The following is a 21,617-nucleotide window of genomic DNA, read 5'->3' as shown; positions in this document are numbered from 1 at the left end:
TGTTGCAAGTATAATATGTCCTGAAAAGAAAAAAGACTTTGAGAATATTCATTTGTCGAGACTGTTGTTCGACGGATAGAAATTATGGCTGATGATATCAAAAAAAGTTTAAAAGAGAAGATTGCTAAATTGGAAGCATTTTCAATTGCTTTGGATGACTGCACCGATGCCCCTGATACAGCACAACTAGCAATATTTATTCAAGGAGTTGATGTGGATTTTAACATCACAGAAGAATTATTGGCGCTTCGACCGTTAAAAGGAACAACTACTGGTGAAGATATATTTGAATCAGTCAACACAGTCTTCGAGAGATTTGGGCTTAAATGGAGTTCACTATCTGGCATATGCACTGATGGAATCCCTGCAATGATTTGTGCACAGAAGGGATTTATTGGAATAGTTCATGAAAGAGCAATAGAACTACAGATCCATCTGGAAAATTTAACAAATTTTCACTGCATTATCCACCAACAAAATCTGTCTGCAAAATCGATTAAATTCACAAATGTTATGGAAGTTGTAGTAGCCAGTATTAACTTTATTAAGTCATGTGCACTTAATCACCGCCAATTTAAGGAGTGTTTGACAGACCTATTTTTGGATTATGTACATGTGTCTTATTATTGTGAAGTGGTTGAGTAAAGGTAAAATGTTAAAATGATTTTATGATCTGAGACAAGACATTGCAGATTTTATGGACGTAAAAGGAAACACAATTAACCAAGTAAAAGATGATGAGTGGGTGTGTGATTTAGCATTCCTTGTAGATGTCATCGGATACCTAAATGAACTGAATCTTAAATTGCAAAAACAAGGACAATTGGTTCATTAACTGCATGGACATGTCAAAGCCTTTTGTAATAAACTAAGATTGTTGGGATATAAAAATATCCCTTATAATTGTTATACAGATGAATTGAAGGCACTAGTAGAGCAATTTGATACAAGGTTTGCCGACTTCAAAAACAAAGACTCTACATTCGCTATATTTGCTCATCCGATGGATGCTGATGTAATAATGTGCCAGAAAACTTACAGATGGAACTTATTGAGCTTCAGGCGGATTTAGTGCTAAAATCACAATTTAACAACATTGCTTTGATAGATTTTTATAGATTTTATTTCATGGAAGAAAAATATACAAATTTACGTGCCTTTTCAAGAAAAATCATTTGTCTTTTCGGTAGCACATATATGTGTGAACAGTTTTTTTCGAGGATGAAATGCAATAAATCAAAAATTCGGACAAGAATAACGGACGAAAACCTCGAAAATTCTATGCGATTATCCTTGAGTAATATTGAAATCAATATTGATAGTCTCGTAGTTGAAGTACAAGACCAATCTTCACATTAAATTGTTATGTCGTTCATTATATTATAAAATTTAAGTAGAGATTTATACCAAAGCATCATATTATAAATAAATGAAATATGAAGTAGCAACTTGTTTAATTCATTTAATATTAATTTGTTTTATTTAATAATTTGGTCCGGCCCTTGATTTGGAGACAGAATGATAATTTGGCCCCCAAACTAGGAAAGATTGCCCATGCCTGCTTTAAAGGCTATATGGAGGTCTCTTCTGTTATACAGCTTTGACCCTTAAGCACCCCTTCATCAGGTCTTCATTTGTTAATTCTTGTGAATGGGACTCTAGTAAGTCAGTGGCATCATTTTTATTGATGTCTAATTGCAGTGTATTGCTGCTATATCCACCATAGCTTTTATGGCTTTGACGAGATCTTCTGTGAAGCCACAAAAATCACAGAATTTAGGGCACTGTTTCTTCTGTACCTCTTTGATTGTTGATTGCTTCACTTCCTCCCAAGAATCAGCAATGTTTCTGATTGCATCAGGGATGTTATAATTGTTTCAGAACTCTCAAGGTCATCATCTTCTGTAACCCTGACTGCTTTCGGGAATGTACGCTGTAAGTAATATGCCTTAAATGCAGAAATGACGCTCTGGTCCATTGGCTGTAGTAACAATGTAGTGTTGGGTGGTAAAAATACGACCTTTTCATTAGGGTGAAGGTGATCTAAAGATGTTGGATGATGTCCACGAGCATTGTCCAACACGAGCAGAATTTTAAAGGGAATTTTCTTTTACGAACAATAATGTTCCACAGCTGGGATAAAACAGTTAAAGAAACAATTTTCAAAGCTTTAACAATGCAGCAAAGTGCTGATTTCTTTACATGCATGAAGGAAACTAGTTCCGGAATTATTAATTATCCTTATGGGAGCCCTTTCGTAAGTATGGAATGCCGTTAAGTCGGGTCATCCGTAACTAGGGGAGTGCCTGTACTTAAGTTTTGTAGATCTGGAAAAGGCCATATGACAAGTGAAAAGTGCCCAGAGAAAAGTTTTTCAAAATACTACAATTATATGGGATAAATGGAACATTATACAGAGCAGTACATAGTCTTTAAGTTGAAAATCAGCAGTCAGAATTGAAGGAAGTACAAAAAGATGATCTGATGGGAAATTAGGTATAAGATTTGAGGGTATACATCATCTCTCTCTTATTCATCATCTGTATGGATTGCATTATGAAAGAAGTGGCATTAGACATAATATTAGAATTGACGATATCAAACTTAGCTGTTTGCTTTACAGATGATATCCTCCTAAATACATCCAATGCACCTCTCCAGATTCTCTAAATTTGAATAACATCTGTAACAACTTTGGCATGAAAATCAGCAATTCAAAGATCAAAACTATGAAAATTAGCAGGAAAATTGAAAACAATATTTCAGTTGTTGAGGCATTGTTTTTAGTGAAGATTACCTTGATGGACCTGTGGTTTCAGTCAGGATTTCTCCATGACTGCAGGTCTTAAAGAGTCCAGCTATTCCTGTCTTGGGCTTTTCTTCTCCATTTTCTTCCAACTTTCTTAATCATTGGGTCTTCCCACCTTAAGGCTGGTCTTCCAGGTTTCCTTTTGGTATCTCTCGGATACCAGTTTGTAACTCTGACTGTCCATCTGTTGTCTCTCATTCTGGCGAGATGTCCTGCCCATCTTCTTTTGCTGTTGTAGATTGTTTTTATTATATCTGTGAGTCCAGACTTCTTCCTGATTGCCGTGTGTCTTACGTGGTCTATTCTGTTTATGTTGCATATTCTTCTTTCTATTGCACGTCGAGTTGTTATTAAGCTTTGTTCTTCTTTTAAAGTTGTGTTCCATGTTTCACTGCCATAAGTTAATGCTGGTAAGATGTGACTATTGAAAAGATGGGCTGTTATGTCTATATCTATGTTTTTGGTTGGTAATTGTTGATTTTATTTTGTTGAAGGCTATCCAAGCAGCTCTTTTTCTCCTTGCTATTTCATTTGATATATCATTATTCATTTTTATTGACTGGCCGAGGATGTATTCTTCAACTTTTTCGATGGTGTGTGATTCTAGAGTGATTGTATGATCTTTACGGTATTTGTTTTTCATTCATCTTGTTTTGTCAGGGTGTATTTCTAATCCAATTTTTTGGCAGTTTTGGCTTATGTTATTCAGCATTGATTCTAGGAATTTGGGTGAGTGAGATATTAATACCACATCATCGGCAAATAATAGGATATTTAATATTTCACCATCAATATTTATTCCATCTTTCATGTCAATTTTTCGAATGATGCTGTCCAGAGTAGATGTGAAGAGATTCAGTACGTCAGGGTGACGTACTCCTCTACTTAAGTTAATTTTAATCGGGTGATTAAAAAGGGTGATATTTGTTGTGCTTTCTTTGTAGATATCTTTTATGAGTTAGATGTATGCTTTTTCTACGCCTTGTTCTATTAAAGCTTCGAATACTGCGTTATGCTCAACAGTGTCAAATGCCTTTTTAAAATCTATAAAAAGAAGATAAAGGCGGATCTGGTATTCTCTGCATCTTTCTGTTAGCTGACTAATAGTTTGAATGTTGATCTATTGTTGAAAAGCCTTTTTTGAAACCAGCCTGTTCTTTGCAGCTATTTTCATTGATGGAGATTTGTATTCGGTTTAGGATGATTCTGGCGAATATTTTATGTGTGTGCTCTAATAGACAGATAGGTCTGTAGTTACTGATGTCTTCTTTATTACCTTTTTTATGCAGAATTATGGTCTTTGATGTTTTCCATTCAGGAGGTACTTTCCTTAATTGTATATATCAGGTAAACCTTTCTGCTAGAGCTTTAAAGAGTATTTGTCCACCCATCTTTAATTCATCAGATGTTATAAATTATATACCGTCAATTCCTGGTGATCGGTCATTTTTCATATGGTTGACAGCCATTTTTATTTCTTCAGGTAGGACAGATGGTATTTCCAGATTTTCCAAATTTTCGTCTGGTAGTGGAGCTGTGATTACTTGTTTAGATGAGTAAAGGTTTTCATAAAACGATTTTACTATTTTTTCCATTTCACCTCTGTTTGTGTGTCTGTTTCCTCGATTGTCTATGAAGGCTGATGGTAGTGGTTGCTTTAGATTTATTTCTTTTTCTACTTTTTTTAGGCTACTGTGGAGCCTAGCTGCTTCTGCCAATTTTGTTGTTCTATATATGTTATAGTCGTCTTTGATATTCTGCCTTAGTTGTTTACAAATAATTTTATATTCTAGATGATCTTTTTCTGTATCTTTCAGTATTCTTCTTTTCTTCAGTAGTTCTATTGTTCTTGCTGATAGGCGTTTCCTGGTCTTATGAGGAAGTTCATACGAGGTTCTTTCTTTGCAGTTCATTAATTTATTGTTAAAGTTTGTTAAATCTTCGTCGATGTCATTTTTTAATTTCCAGTCGGTTTCTTCCACCTTTTTTCTAAATTCTTCTGGGTTTATCTGTTTTGAGCGTTTTTTATGGTTGGACTGTGCTCGTATGCATTCTTCATTTTCTTTATGTATTTTGAGAGTGGCTCTTATTGGACTGTGGTCTGAATGAATGGCGCAGTAAGTTTTCCCAATGACTTCGACATTTTTTATTATTCTTTTGCAATCTGTTAGGATGAAATCAATTTCATTTCTTGTCTCTCCATTTGGAGATTGCCAAGTCCATCTTTTTCCAGTTCTCTTTTTAAAGAAACTGTTCATAATGTACAGCCTTTCTGCTTCTACAAATTCTGCCGGGAGTTCACCGCGTTCATTTCTTTCCCCTTTCCCCTATGGTCCAATGTATTTTTCTTCAATAAATCCTGTACCAATCTTTGCGTTGAAATCTCCACACACTATTGTGTATGTTGTTTTTTTCAGTAATGTTTCTCATAGGCGTTCATAGAAATTTTCAATTTCTTCTTTGTCAGCTGTTGAGGTGGGTGCGTAGGCTACTATTATTTTTATTGTTATGGATTCTCCAATTTTTAATATTAGTGTTCCTAGTCGTTCAGAATGGATTATACAAGAAATAATATTTTTAGTTAGCTTTTCATTTATGATGAAGCCAACTCCTCCAGCCCTTAGTGTTATCTGAGGCTCCCAAGAAAATTTGGTTGCATTGTTCCATTTTGCTGTTAATTCAGAGCTTCTTCAGGTTTCACAGATAGCAAGGACATCAAACTTTACATTTTGCAGTTCTTGAAGCAGGAAATCAATATGGGAGTCAGAAGACAGAGTTCTAGTGTTGAAGGAACCAATAAATAGGGTCAAATTTCCAGATGGTGGTCTACCTTCCTCTGCGGGATTCTTAGCAACCCCTGCTCTTGCAGATTTCTTGCCACCACCTTGGTGGAATTGCAAAGAGCTGCGCAGGACTGGGGGCCTTTTTCTTCTTCTACTTGCTGGCATCTTTACAGTGGTCTACAACACTTCTCCTGACCGTGGTTCTGAAGTGCACCTTTGGTCCACGGCTCCTTATTCATTATTCGGAGTTGCCCGTTTGGGCTTCCCTCATCCGCCACCTGAGGGATGTGCTTGGTAGGGGTGAGGTCTCCCCCAAGTTTAGTGAAGATGGCAAATTAAATTTTTAAATAGGCAACAAAATAAACAAAGTTGGTATGGTAAATAGCCAGTTAAATAAATTTATATGGTATAAGAGAGAAATTAGCCAGAACAATAAACTAGCAGTATATAAGACAATGTTCAAACCAGTTTTAAGTTATAGTTCTTAGATTAGGTTAGAAATAAAGCAATTGATCAGACTAGAGACCACAGATATTTGAATTCTGTGAAAAATAAGAGAATCGGCAGATGGCATTAGTGATAGAATCATATTAAAAATTAATATATTAGGAAGAATTCTGACATTTTTAGCATTCAAGAGTCTGTCATCAGCGCTATTCTAGTAAGGTATGGTCACTTAAACAGAATGGGGAAAAAACGAAGGTTAGCAAAACAGGTTTTGATGCCAAGATGGCAGGAAAAAGATCCTGAGGAAGAACTAGGTCTGGGTGGATTCAGTCAGAAGTGCCTTAAGTGAATAAAATGTTAAATAAAAGAAGATTGGGGTGCTGTTAAGTAATAGACTAATTTGGAGGAAAATTGTTGATCGGAGATTAATAATAATCTAAACTTGATCGTGTAGTTTTGTTATCATAGTGTACCCTTTCAGAGTACAGAGATAAACAATTTGATTGATGTAATTTCCTTCATGTATTTAATTATTTTTCTAATCATTCCTTAGATAATCCTTTGCTTAGCATCATGTTTAACAGTGTTTTATTTAATAATGAATCCATATATCTGTCATCTCTGTGGTAAGAAAATCAGTTAATACATCACAGAAGTATCTATATGAGATTGCCTAATATAGGATAATTACAGAACTTCGTTAGTTTTTAATGTAATTTTTCTGTATAATTTTATATTTATTAAATGCTGTGTTATTTTTTAAGCATTTCGTTTTCTTTTCTATAAGGTATAAGCTTCCTATTATCATCATAATTATTAATAATAATGGAATCTACAATGGACTGGATTCAGACAGTTGGAAAACTATAGAAGAGGATGATGTACATCTTGCTTTAAGGTCAGATTTTTCAAATTTCTTCCAAAAAAAATTAGTTCAGAAACTTTTTTTTTTTCAATAAATTTTAAGTCCTTTACCCTGTATTTTATATGAAAAAAATTTTTTGTATGAGTCCTAAATGTTGCCATTCCCAAATAAAATCTAGGAATCGTAAAGTAACTTAGGAATCATTATCTTTCTATTTTAACTTTTAATTTCAGAAATTTCAAAGGACATCTCATTTCTTATTTTATAAAACACACTCTCAGTTTCTTTCATGGAAAGGGGCCTTAAAATCTGATAAAGCAACCAATAAAAATATATTTAATTGTAGATTACCTTTACCATGTTTTTTTTTTTTCCTTCAAAGTTTATTTAACATTACTTTTAATTTTATAGTAAACTTTATTGTATTTCAGTTTTAACATGTCTGAAGTTACAAAATTCAATTTTTAATATTCATCTGACATTTCATGATATAATTCATAGAAACTAAAGGAACAAAATAAATAAAATATTTATTTATTTAGTTGCTAATATTTTGCTGGATTTCTAATGATCATCTTCAGATCAGAAATTTGTCACAGTACACAAGCACTAATGGTCATTTATTAGTGGAAATAATTCACAATCGCAACAAACATAAGAAAAGAACTAACAACCTACAAATCATTATTTGATAAAAAGAAGTTTAAAAGTCTTAGATTGATCTTAAAATTACTGCCTCCCAAATTTTTGGCAAATTTATATAACTTATTGATTTGTGGAGTGTTGTATTGCTGATGTGCTAGTTGGAAATTCAGCAAAATATTTTCTGGCATCACAATGTGGTCAAAGACTTATCAATCTATGTTGTGGCAGGCCAACAGTAATCATTATTCATACAGTACTTATCATACTTTTCTTTGAATTCATTCACTGAAAAAGCACTCGTGACCAACTCTTGCAACCCATTACCCACTTGCCAAGCAAAATGTCTAGTCATTTACTTGCTAACCATAGTCTTCCACAATTTCCAGGATTGACTCCCTTGTTGTTTTTTTATAAACTTAGGTTTTTCTCTCTTATTCTCTTTTTTTTCATCTATCAATAGTTTTTGTAACAGTAACCCACAAACTTTCAGTCTATCCTTTTTTAATGTGACTCCCACCCAAAAAAGGTTGTAAGCCTCTAGTACATTTAGTATCTTTTTCATGTTGGTCCATACATGAGAGGTTGGTTGATCAACCCTATAGTACATTGGTACTGTGTTATGGGTAGTGGGTTGGGTAAGAAAGTATTGGTTCACATTTGATTTGAATGACTGTATATTTTATTCCTTGGGGAAGACTGTTCCTTAGTACAGCAGTTGCAGGGATGGAGGAGGAGAAAAAGCTTGTTCTATGGGTTTCAAGGTGTACTGTGAAGGAATGTCGAGCAGCTGCTGCATGTGTTTTCCAATGAGCTTAGTACTAAGTGGGGATATTATTGATTTTATTTTGGATGAACATTTTCCATGGAAATATGTATAGAATACACATAGTGCAGAGACCAGTCATCTGTGTGAAAGTGGGAGAAGTGAGTTTGTAAGAAAATGGGTCATTAATAAGTTTGATTGCTCACCTCTGTATTGAGTCAAGCATTTTGAAGGAGCTTTTGGGAGCCCCACCCCCATATGTGAGAGCAGTATTCGATGGCTGGGCAGATTTGTGATTTGTATAAGGTTAGCAGCTGTTTGGGGGCGAAGTAACGTCTTGAGTTGAGGATGCAATGGTAATGTGTCTATGCCAGGAGAGGCTGGATGTCACTGTAATTCCAAGAAGAGAAATCTCAAATTGTCTGGAAATTTGAGTGTTGTCAAAAATATTAGGAGAAAATGTTTTTTTTTTTTGTGAGAAATAAGACAGTATTGGGTTTTATTAGCATTGAAATTGACTAGGTTATCTGAACCCCATTGGAGAATGGCTTGGAGATCAGAATTGAGAGCAGTGGTGGTTGATGCTCTGTAGTTTGAGGTGAGTTGTGTAGAGCAAGATTTGTCAAAAGAAAGGGAGGAGTGCAATGTGCTGTCGTCTGCAAAACTGCATATTAGATTGAAGGTCAGCTGAAGTAGGTCATTGATGTATAGAAGGAAGAGGGTTGGTGAGAGGGCAGAACCTTGTGGAACCCCGACATTAGTTGAATGGTGAGAGGATAAGGAACCATCTACCATCACACACATCATGCCTCCAGACAGAAAGCGGCAATCCAACTACAGAAGTCTTGAGATGGACCAAACGAATGCAGCTTGCTTAGTAAGCCCTTGTTCCAGACCCAGTCAAGCTTAACTGCTTGAGATATGCCAAACTTCTCCACGGCATTTGTCCATAGATGGGTGATATGCGAGCAGATCTGTTGATCGGCAGCGACGGAATCCATACTGGGAATTAACGATTTTTACCATTACTTTAGACAGGACTGAAGTAAGTGAGATGGGGCAGTAGTTGGACGGCAGTGACTTGTTGCCCTTCTTGGGAATGGGTTGAATATAGCCAATTTCCAGGCTGTGGGATAGATACTAGTGGAGTAAGACAGTATATACAGCTGACATAGGACAGGAGTCAGTTCTGGTGCACAAACCTTCAGGACAATTGGAGGAATGCCATCAGGACCAGGAGACTTTCTTGTGTCTAATTTAGACAATAGGTTTCTGATCTCTTTCTGGCAAAAGGATATAGTGAGTATTGTATGTTGGGTTTCTGGAATGGTTGGGGGAACATTTGCCATTGTCAATTATGCATGCATTAGAAGCAAAGTGTGAGGCCAGTAGATTGGCCTTTTCTGTAGATGATAATGCAGTAGAGCGGGGTATGTTAGGGGTGGGAATAGTGTTGAGCAGAAGTTACAACCGATTGCTTTGGCGTGAGACCAAAAGCCTCAGCTACCGTTTGGACAGGCTGCTAATTTCCAGCTTTATACTCTGTTTTGGAAGCATTGATTGTTTTTTTTTTGCATTTATTTCGGGCTTGGGTATAAGCTCTAAAGGAAGATGAAGTTCTTGATTTAAGCTAGTTATGGTAAGTTTGGTTTTTCATTTGAACAGCCTTGGCACATCTTTTGGAAAACCAGGGTTTAGTTAGGGAAACACCATTTTCCAACATAAAAATGTGCACAAATTCACATGGAGAGAAGAGGCAAGGAATAAGAAAAGTCTCATTGACTATGTTATTGTTGATAGTGATGTTTTCTCCCTGGTGCAGGACACCAGAGTGTACATGGGTTTTGAAGTTAGAAGTGATCACTATTTAGTCTTGAGCAGGATAAAATTGAATTTCATATTGAAAAGAATAACATATAAGAAAGTTTTAAAGTGAATAAAAGTTGAGCAGCTCTCAGATGTGAACTGTAGACTAAAATACACAAAGATTATTGAAGAAAAAATGAAAGAGTTTGAGAACAGGAACCAAACCTTGGATATTCAGTGGCAAGCCTTGAAGAAAAACCCTGATTGATTCAGCCAGAGAGGCATGTGGTGAGGTTGTATGCAAGGATAGAAAAATCAGAACTCCATGGTGGACACATAACGTTAAAGAAGCAGTGAAGGAAAAGAATAACGTATATCAAAAGTACCTGGCAAATAAGTCAGCTTGTGCTCTTAGAGAATACAGAGACAAATGTAAGAAAGTTAAACACTGTATAAAACCAGCTAAACAAAAGTCATGGGAGGACTTTGGCAAGAACATAGAAAATAAATATCAAGAAGGTGGTAAGATATTCTGGAGGTTAAAGAAGAAGCTTAGAAATGGAATGAAAGAGTGCTGTAAAATGAGATGATAAAGGTGACATGAAAACAGGAGAAAAAGATATCCTTGAAGTACGGAGTAATTACTTCGAAAAATTGCTGAATGAAACAAGCAGTGATAGCACAGTGGTAAAAAACACTCAGCGGGCATACAGTCAGGAATACATATCCATACTTGAAGTAGAAAAATCTATCAAAGGCTTGAAATGTGGAAAGGCAGCAGGAGTAAATGATATTCAACCAGAAATGCTGAAGTATGGTGGTATAAGAGTCTTACAGTGGCTGCACTGCATAGTTCAGAAAGCCTGGACAGAGGGACAAATTCCCGATGATTGGAGTCCAGCGCTCATAGTACTCGTATATAAAAAGGGAATTAAAACTGAATATGAGAATTACTGAGGTATTTCCCTAATCAGTGTTCCTGGCAAGATTTATGCCAGTATACTTCAGAAATGGTTGAGAAGAATTGTGGAAGAAAAGCTTGGTGAAGAACAAGCTGCATTCAGGCCAAATAGAGGCTGTCAGGATCAGATCTTCACTTTGTGACAAATAGTTGAGAAAGCATGGGAACATAACAAAGATCTGTATTTATGTTTTGTCGATCTGGAAAAGGCATATGACAAGGTGTCAAGAGAGAAGCTATTCAATGTGCTACAGTTATATGGTGTCAATGGGACATTATATCAAGCAATACTTAGTCTTTATTTGAGTTGTAAGTCAGCAATTAGAATTGGAGGAAGTACAGAAAAATGGTCTAATGTTAAATCTGGTGTGAGACAAGGATGTACACTATCACCTCTGTTATTCATTATCTATATGGATCACATTGTGAAGGAAAGCGGTATTACATCATATATCAAGATTGGAGATGTTAATGTAAGTTCTTTGCTTTGTGCGAACTATGTTATGCTTCTAAATAAATTCACTACAAGTTTGCAAGATTCCCTGACTAAATTGAATAGCTGTTGTAATAGATATGGTATGAAGGTCAACATTAAAAAAGAAAAAGACAATGAAAATAGGTAGAATTGTTGAAAATATCAACTGTGATGTGAATGGGGAACCTGCGGAACAAGTAAAACATTTCAGCTACTTAGGCACAGTTTTTAGTGAAGATGGTAAATCTAATATGGAAATAGACAACAGAATCAAAAAAGCTGGTATGGTAGGAAGTCAATTGAATAAATTCATATGGAATAAGAGAGAAATTAGTCGGAACACTAAATTAGCTGCATACAAGACAGTGTTCAAACCAGTTTTAAGTTATGGATCTGAGAGCTGGGTCAGAAGTAAAACACTTGACCAAAGACTAGAGACCGCAGATATGAGAGTCCTGAGAAAGATTAGAGGCGTGAACCGATGGCATCAATGGCAATATCATATTAAAAACGAGGATTTTAGGAAAGAACTTGACATTGTCAGCATCCAGGAATGTGTTAGCAGAGCTAATCTCAGGTGGTATGGTCACGTAAACAGAATGGACGAAGAAAGATTTGCAAAACAAGTGTTCCCTGCCAGGTTGGCAGGAAAACGACCCAGAGGAATACCAAGATATAGGTGGATTGATAGGTTACAAAGTGCCTTAGACGATAGAAATAGAAGATCTGGTAATGTTGCAGTCTTGACAAGTAACAGACTGATGTGTAGGAAAATTGTAGATAGGAAGTTAGTAGTGATGTGGGTTTTTCATGTAGTACTATCATACCCTGTACACCCCCCCCCCCCTTGAGAGTACATGTCAGGAATTTGATGATGATTAAGAGAAACCTCCATGCAGTTAGAGACTCATCCAGGGAGGCTACATAATACACACACCAGCTATCACTTATTGTTGAATTCATTTACACTGCCTGCACTCACAACATTCAGTGGCAATTCATTCCAATCATGTGCCATCCTCTGAGAGAAAAATCACCCCCTTCTTAGCAGCCTTCATTCTCAGTTTCCAAGGATGACCTCTTGTCCTTTCCCCACCCTCCATAAATTGAAAAATTCCATCACTTAATAATCAGTAAATATAAACTCATTCACTGACATTGAACTGACACCCATTTCCCCATGCCCATAATTCCAGCCTATTCACATCATTCTGCAAGTACTTCATATCAGCAGCATTCCTCATTACCCTACCTATTTTTGCATCATCTGCAAATAGCTGTACATTGCTTGTCAAATCCTTCCTAATATCATTAATGTACAGATTAAATAACAGTGAACCAAGCACTGATCATTGTGGTACACAACTTTTTTTTTTTTTTATTAGTCTTTGTACTGGTTATGGACAGTACTACCCTTACATCACATCCAGACTTGATATAGGCCTAAGCCTTTATAAGTGTTTTACCCTATGTCTGTTCTAGTTATCATTGTAGTCATTCTCTGGTTGCAATGGCATGCCACCAGTGTGTCCTGTAGGGTCCTTTAAAAGTTCTTTCAAGGAAAGAATTTTTATATCCTTCTGCATTAGCCCAAGCTGTTTTAAGTCCTTATAGCTATCTGCACTCCATACGCCATGTAAAAGGATGGCGGCACTGGTAAACCTCAGAGTTGCCCCATGCTCCTCCTGTATCTTACTAACTAGATCTTGGTTATTATTATTTATGGCTATAGGCTAGTCGGCCCTGTTCCCACCACCTGGGCATCAACTACCCAAACATCACCATCTCTTTTAATCACTAAGTCTGGCTTACACGAACCTGCAGAGGTCCTATAATGTGATTCACTGCGGTCTCCCACCTTTATTCTTAAAGCGATTGTTCAGAATGGAGACCACGGCATCATGCCTCCTCATGCGGACCCCATGGGTGCAGTAGCAACACTGGACTATATGAGACAATGTCTCACTGTAGTGGCAGCCAGCCCTACAGTTTGAGTTGCTACCCCATCGAGCTGTGCGGGGCTCGAGTCGGCAGGGCATTGATCCTTGTCCTGATAAGGTCAATATACTTGAACCTGGGGAGGAGTCTGGTGCTGCCCCTTACCCAATCATGCTGGGGAGGCACCAGATATGACTCTGTTAAAGGAGCACCATGTACAGAACAGTGCAGCAGAGATGCCCATCTCTTGTGTTCTGCAGGTGCTGACTCAATTAAGGTACCTTGATAATGGGACCAGCCTTTAGCCTGCCTGAAGTCTTCTTCTATTAATGGGAAAGTATAGAAAGCCTCTCTGCAGATAGGGGAAGAAGATAGTTCTAACTTCGTGATTCTGGACAGCCATCTAAGTGATGGAACCCCGAGCCCGCCATCCTTCACCCTTGCGTGGAAATATGCATTAAGGGTGTCAGGCGGCAGTCGGAGCCATGATCTCATGGATCTGAACGGATAGCCCTGTCCATTTGGGACAGTACCGAGATACTGTCCTACCAAGCACCAGCTTGTGGTAAAAGCGAGGTTGGAGATAGTTGGAAAGGAGAAAACAGTCTTTGCTGGGGGCTTGAGAGGAGCTTTCCTCAAAGAAATGATCCCGACTTCTAGGATAGAAGGGAAAGAAGACCTTCCCTTTGGGATGAACATGATACAGAGGTATTTCCACTCTTCCGGGATGGTCAAAGCATGAAACAGCCTCCCGTGTTGGGACAACTCTATAATCTCGACCTTAAGCTTCTTGTCATGACCAGAGGAGACGAGCTAAAGAGCAAGACTTCTCTACATTAATAGAAAGGCCTCGAATAGAGAAAACATACTGTCCAGTCAAGGAGTTCCTGCAAGCCTACCTTAGTAGAGGCTATGAGAATAAGATCATCCGCAAAGGCCATAGTGTTAAAGGAAGAAGCGTCTAGAGAGTAGCCTATATGGCTAGGAAGAGAGTGAATAAACTCATCTATGATGCAGTTAAAGAAAAGGGGAGATAGAGGAACACCCTGCACCCAGCAATAGACAGTGGTTGAAGGAAAGTAGGAAGGAAGACATTATCAAAGGCCTTTTGAAAGTCTAGCGACGCCATATATAGAGGCTTAAGACAGCATTGGGAATCAGAGAGAAGAGGAGATATATTCTTGGCACAACCATCCAAAGGGATAAAAGCTCTCTGTCTATAATCATGCTGTATATGTTGCTGAAGTCATTTAGCTAAGATTTTATGATAGTTTAAGTATCACAGGGAGAGATAGTAATAGGTCTAAAGTCTGATACTTAGACTATCATAAGCGTGTTGGTATGGTGGTTTTGCTTTACTGGAAAGGAGAATATCCAATTCTCTTTTGAAGAATCTTCAACGGCACCTTCCGAAGCCTAACCGCAGGAAAGCCATCAGGTCCAGAGACGGAGAAATTGGATGGAAGAGCTGCTTTGATCTCCTCAAAGCAGCTCTTCCATCCAATTTGTCTGATGGGGACAGGCTGGTATATTTGAAGGGCAGGAATGGACCTCAGTATCGTAGGTTGGTCATCATCAGGGAAGTGTTGAGGTGGAGCATAAAAGACTGTACTCCAGAATTTAACAAAATCATCATGTAAGTCTGCTAGAGGTGGAAGGGAAGCACTGTTAAGGACTTGGCACATTGCCCTCTATTCTTTTTTACAGAGGGAGCTGCATAGGCCCTCTTCCCCTGCTTCCTATTTGACAAAGTCATTGTAGAATGAGACACAGGCTGATGTTGACAAGGCATCAAGTGTTCGGAGAATTCAGCACGAAGGTAGTCATTTAAGTGATCTGTGATATCCATTCCCAGAAGGAATCTGGGTGGGAGATTTAAGAATTTCTTGGTTATATTCCAGAAGAAGAGGATCATCTAGAGATGATGTCAGTTTAAAAATCAAAGCCTCTTCTTCAACAGCAGGATGGTGGCTAGAAGATGGAGAGGCAGAGATAGGAGATACGGAGATATTACCTGTCCCTACCTATGGCGGATGGGCTGCCAATTGTTGAACTAAGGCTTTGTAAATGGCTTTCTGTCTATGACACTTGCTGGCATCCAAAGATCTTAATGGGAACACCTTAAAAAAAGCCTCATTGACGTTCTTTATCCCTCGAGCCGTCAACTCTATCTCATGATCGGCGAGGATCTTTTCTTCTTTGGCAGTCCAACGTGCTTTGATGCACTCAGTTCTTATTGCAGCATTGGCTTCGGCTGGATGACTGAGGTGCGATGCACGCCAAGGCTGACTGTGGTGGAAAATGCACAATTGCAGACCTGACACACGAAGTGTCTGAGATTTGGAACTCCTTGACTGCCAGAATAAGCATGATGAGAACTTGAAGAAATGGGTTGATGATGGCCTCCCTTAAATCTTGCAGACTCACATTCCACGTATACCACTTTTTCATATCTGTCAGTCACCCATTCTCTTATCCATGTTCATTAATATGCTATAACCCAAACCCATTTTCTCCAATTTGTGCAATAGATGGTTGCTGTATTATGTCAAAAGCCTTAGCAAAATCCAAAAGTATCATGGTGTATCCATTTCCCCTTGTCTAGTTGAATGGTAACATTGCTGGCTATAGAATGTGAGCCAGTTGGTAAAACATGACCTTCCCTTAGTAAACCCATGTTGCTCATTGCAAAGTAGAGATTCACTGTCAAACCATTCTGAATACGAGCCCTAACCAATTTTTCCAAACTCTTCACCACCACTCCTGAGATACTAATTGGTTGATAGTTGGATATATCGGCCTTTGCACCATCCTTGTGCAATGGAATTACCATACATTCCTTCCATTCCTGCAGAATATTCCATGTTCTGAGACTCATATTAAACAGAGGAATAGCCAGTTCAGCTGAACACTCTTTTAGCACACGTGCTGATATCCCATCAATCCCTATTACTGAATTCGTATTCAATTTGTGCAACAGCTCTAATACCTTGTCCTCATACACCTGAATTTCTTCATCCATTTAAGAGGTATCGGTGAGCTCAATGTCGCATACACCAGGTTCATAGCTTTTAACAACATGGGCACTCATTAGCTGAACCACCTTTTCTGCATCTGTAACCCTCATGCCATCTGCATTTAGAAGAGTTATTCTTTCTTTCTTTTACTTTCAGCATATCAATAGAATTCTTGTGGGTTGTCTTTAGCATGCAGAGTCAGTTTCTTATCAGACTTTGCTTTCTGTACAACAGTTGTAACTATTCTTTGCTTTCTGTACAACAGTTGACTATTCTCTCCTTCTTCTTGTAACGTTCATAACGGATGTCATCCTTATGCACACGGTATTCTTTCCACATTGTCCTTTTCTTACGAATCTCTTGCTTAATAAGATTACACATCCATTTGACTTGTACTCTATTTGTTCTTCGATCTCTTGGGACACATTCTGACATCGCATCATTTAAGTGTTGTTTAAATGTTTCCTATGCACTGTTGATATTCTTTTAATCTAGCAACCGATTTCATTCCACTGAACTCAGTATACTCCTCAGTTGGTCATAATTTCCTGCTTCGTAGTTCAGCAAGCATGTAACCTTTTCTGAATGGAACATTCATAAACTTAGTCACATCCCAAGTTAGTACTGCATGATCACTGTCACCAACTGGAGGCAGAATAGTTAAGTCTTGAACTGAAACCCCCATTCACTCTATAATAGGATCTGACACTCTCTGACCATGAGTTCCTTCTGTCACATGCTGCTTGAGGAAGTTGTCCCGCAACAGCTCAATGAATGCATTTTCCTTCTTCTCATGAGATTCTACTGCTATTCAATCAATATTTAAATAATTAAAGTCTACTATTATGATTACTTTTTTCATGATCATTTTTCTATTTGGTGATGCATTTCTTCATCACCAGCAACAGATCCACCAGGTCTGTAACAACACCTCACTATGTAACTGATCTTGTTCCACCTCACACCAGATGACTTCAAATTCACTGCTATACCACATGAAATATTGTTAATAGTAGTACCACAATCATAGGTCTCAACTCTAACTGGATTGAAGTCATCCGATATCATTAGCAACATGCCCCCTCCACCTATCCCCTCTATCATTAAAAATACTGTACCCTCGATACCAGTTAGGTCTGATTCTGATAGCCAGGTCTCACTAATAATTACGATCTGAGGTCACAACATATTGACTAATGCAACAAACTAAAAGGCTAACACTGGCCAAATAAATGAGGTTTAAGTTTATGTGGGCCACAAAAAACCAAAAACTTCAATTTTCATAAAAATGCAGGTTTATTTTGAAAAGTACAGTATAAAAAAAGAACAAGAACAATAAAATTAATGTTTTCTCCCTGACACTTGGCATCTCTTCTCTGCTTTCCTACTTCGGGGGAAATTTTGTTTGCAGTAGTTACTTTCAAAACTGAAAAAGGAAATGCATGCAACACGGCTATATGTAGCAATCACTTTCATTGGCAAACGTTTGGCTGGGCCGCAAAAATATTCATTGCAGGCCACATGCAGCCCCAGAGTTTGATACCATGGTCTGCAAGCATAATAATCTACCTGTTTGTTCTTTTGTATTGTCTTGTCTGCAGTCTACCTTACACATGTAGACATCTTTGCATACATTTGATGGGCCCCCAAACCAGATGAATATACACCTGAAATCGTTCTCTCCTCCTCAACATTTCCATGACAAAGCTCATTCCCGTCATTAACATAGTTAAATAATATTGTCGTTCTTACACTCGCATTCACACCATTCCTCCCTTTATAATTTAGTTTCCCTGACTCTCTGTGTTAGGTCTCATACCAGTTATTAGTTTTTCTAGACTCCTGATACCAAACGCATTCAGGTGCAGGCATTCCTCTTATACAAATCCAATCTTCCCTCAAACTCACTCCACACAAATAAAAACTCGCATCCATTCCTTTTACACAGCCTATTCATTGAATCGTTTACCATCATAGCCCTTCTTCTTAATTCATTTTTATCATAGCGAGGTAAAATACTAGTGATTTTCACTTTCTCACTCTTCGCTCTCGCCTATTCCAACTACAGTTTCATTTACTTTTCTTTTGTTTTTGAATTGCTCCCTTTGTATTCTTAATTTTCGCTACAGGAAAACTCGGTTATAATTTGCTCATCAATATGTAAGCATTGTTGCAATGGGGGAAGGAGATGAGCACTAGATTGTGGTCAGAATTGCCAAAGGGGGCCGACTACATTCACTGTGTATTTGGAAGGGTGATTGGTCAGGAAGAGATCTAGGATATTTGGAGGGTGGTTCAGGTATTCTGGTTAGCATCTGAACAAGTTGCTAACCAGAATACCTGAATTTGTCATCACTAATGACCTTAGTCATTAGTGATGACAAATTTTTCAGAATCTCTGCCTGCAAGATCTGTACTGCTGGAGGAGGAAAGCCAGTTGGTGGTGTGGACAATAAAATCTCCTAGGAGGATGATTTTGCTGTTGGGAAAGTGGGACTGGAGAAAATCAATTTTTAAGGAGAAATTAAAAAGCTTAGAGTGGTTGGTTGCATTAGGGGAGTGATGGAGACAGCATATGAATTTGACTGAGTTGGGAAGGGATATTTTCAGCCAAAGAAGGTAAAAGTTGGGTGATTCTAGGTTAATTTGGGTGCTCTCTCTGGCAAGGCATGTAAGAGCGGATGTATGCACAGATGCCACCCTTTCAACCCAAGAGTATGTAGTGTGGAAGGTTGATATGAATAGTGCTGGGAGGGGTGTGGGGGAGATTTGAGTTTGTCCCAGAAAGAGTAGGTGGGGTTTGGTAGACTGAAGGTGGTAGTGGACAATATGGATGTTGGTGAAGTGGATATGCAGGGTTTTGTGAGGCATATGTTTGACCGCAGGGATCTTGCACGTTTCCTATGTGGTGTCTGCATACTGGTCTCCATGGTGGCTGCTAATGGCATCACTTGATTTTTGCACCAATTTAACTTCTATATAGTCGATGATTCAACTGTTGTCATTATTTTGACATTTTTCTTCAAGTTGTCTTCAAAGCTGGATCCTTGTTAGCTCTGGTCAAGAATGTATGCATGATTGGGAACAAGTGTCTTTGAACTTCTTGATCGCTGTTATTAGTTTTGATGTGCATGTTAGCACATGTTGCAAATCACTTTTACGAGGTGTGGAAAGTCCATTCTGTTCTTACTTTTATTTATGGGTCCAAAACAATGGTACCTGACAATATTTTTAGAATCCTTGTTGCATTCTTCTGCTAATTTCATGTCTTCCTTTAGTGCTTTTCCATTTTTCCTTTGGAAAGTTCAAAATAGCAGTGTTGAATTTTTTGTTTTTGGCCTCCATCAATTGTGCACCGTTGATGCAATTAGGTCACGGAAGTCATTCATGGGGAAGGTGAACTTGTGTTGTGGCACTGATTGTCGGTTAGTTCGAGCTTGGTTTCTAGTGCTCATATTTTGGATGAAAAGCATTGTTCGAAGTTTTTGATTCATTTGCTTAAGTTCAGGAGCTGTTTTACACACAGGAGGCACAGCGAACAGAAATAGGGATGGCTAAGGTAAATATATGTCTCATGCGCCGATTGGTCTATTTATGCACAGGAAGCATGTAACAAGTGGCAACAAAACTCGCACGTTATACCCTTTTTTTAATCACTCACATCAATTTTACAGCTGCAGCACTTGGTGGGGTTTGTCTGCAATCGACGGCGCTACACTGCCGAGACATGTTCGTCATGGGGTTTTGTTGTCACCATCTTTGCTTTGCACGGTAGGTATAGTGGGCTCTTGCATGTGGATGATTTTTAGATTGAAATGTAACTGATTTAATGCACTGCAATAAGTTTACAGGTTGTGCAGATGTAACGGCTTCTTAGTACCCACTGTTAAGATTTCTGTTTGATGTCTAATTTGAATGAGAAACACTTGCAGTAGCGATAAATTGCAGGAGCACTAGTTTAGAGTAGCTTACTCACAGATGCCTCCTGATGGATGGATGTGGTAAGGGTTTTTTTTTTCCATTTTATTAATTTTTATAATTTTTTTGTATTTCTTTTCAATTTTTTTAACCTGGTACAGAAACCCTGCTCTGCATACCAAACATGGAACTTTTTCAACCCCCTTCAGTCAGCAAGGTAAGTGATCTCACACTGAGCAATGAAATTCAACTCCCTTCTAAAGACAATTGCATATATCCATGCTCATGGGATGATTCAAACCTCAGCCTGTTGGTTGAAAAGTGGATATACTAAACACTATCCCAACCAGGACTGCAAAGGTTCCATAGAGTTTTCACCAACTTGATCGTTTCACCTCTGAATCCTTGCTCCTCATCCCCAACTAATTCAGGTGACCAGATCTGTGCATAATGGTTGTCCAGATGTATGTCACTTTTCCTTCAGCATTCAGATCATCTGAGTTTTTTGCAATATGTCCTCTAAACTCCAACTCCCCATCCACAGTTGTCCCAAAATCCCTAACCTTATTTCAATTTCATGTAATCTACTTCTATCAGTGTAGTATATAGCCTTTATTTTCTTACTAAAGTGCTTTTACTTTGTCACATTGACAATCCTTTGCCTATACTACCATTCTATTTAAATCATCCTGCATGATTTTTCTGTATCATCTTGATTAACTATCACTCTACCTAATTTTGCATCATCAACAAACAGCTGGATATGTTCTCTTAAATCATTTCTTGTATCACTGATGTGCAAATTAAATAACAGAAGTCAAAGTATAGAACCCTTTGGCACACCTTTTATCACCTACTTTCCCCTGGATTCAACTTCCATGCACTACACTCTTCAATATCTTTCCATCATTTACCCTCTTATCCACATAATTTTCATATCCATTCCCATATGCTCTAATTTATGTAACAGAGTTCCATGTATTATCCTGTCAAATTCCTTTGTGAGGTCCAGGAGTATCATTGTGCAACCATTTTCTTTATCCCACTCATCTATCTACCATTAGTACCTAATAAGTAAATATCTTATTTATTTTGTTCTTTTAGTGTTGTACATCACACCTCGGATGACCAACTACCAGCTCCTAAGCATGTTCACACATTTAATCTTTAATATGAAAAACCCTCCCTTT

General features: G+C 37.9%; 1 protein-coding gene across 1 annotated transcript in view; it reads left to right on the top strand.

The window, feature by feature from the left end:
* Hacl (2-hydroxyacyl-CoA lyase) overlaps positions 1 to 21,617 on the top strand; it is a 270,179-nt gene that overhangs the window by 214,208 nt on the left and 34,354 nt on the right. Inside the window, exon 15 of the mRNA XM_090403161.1 lies at positions 6,827 to 6,937. Coding sequence (XP_090259287.1) covers positions 6,827 to 6,937 — 111 coding nt within the window. The remainder of the gene's footprint in view (positions 1 to 6,826; positions 6,938 to 21,617) is intronic.

Source organism: Typopeltis vanoorti, chromosome 13 (assembly GCF_054136105.1).
Source record: "Typopeltis vanoorti isolate ZY-2024b chromosome 13, IOZ_Tvanoo_1.0, whole genome shotgun sequence".
Classification (NCBI taxonomy): Eukaryota; Metazoa; Arthropoda; class Arachnida; order Uropygi; family Thelyphonidae; genus Typopeltis; species Typopeltis vanoorti.
This window is presented reverse-complemented; position numbering and strand designations above follow the sequence as displayed.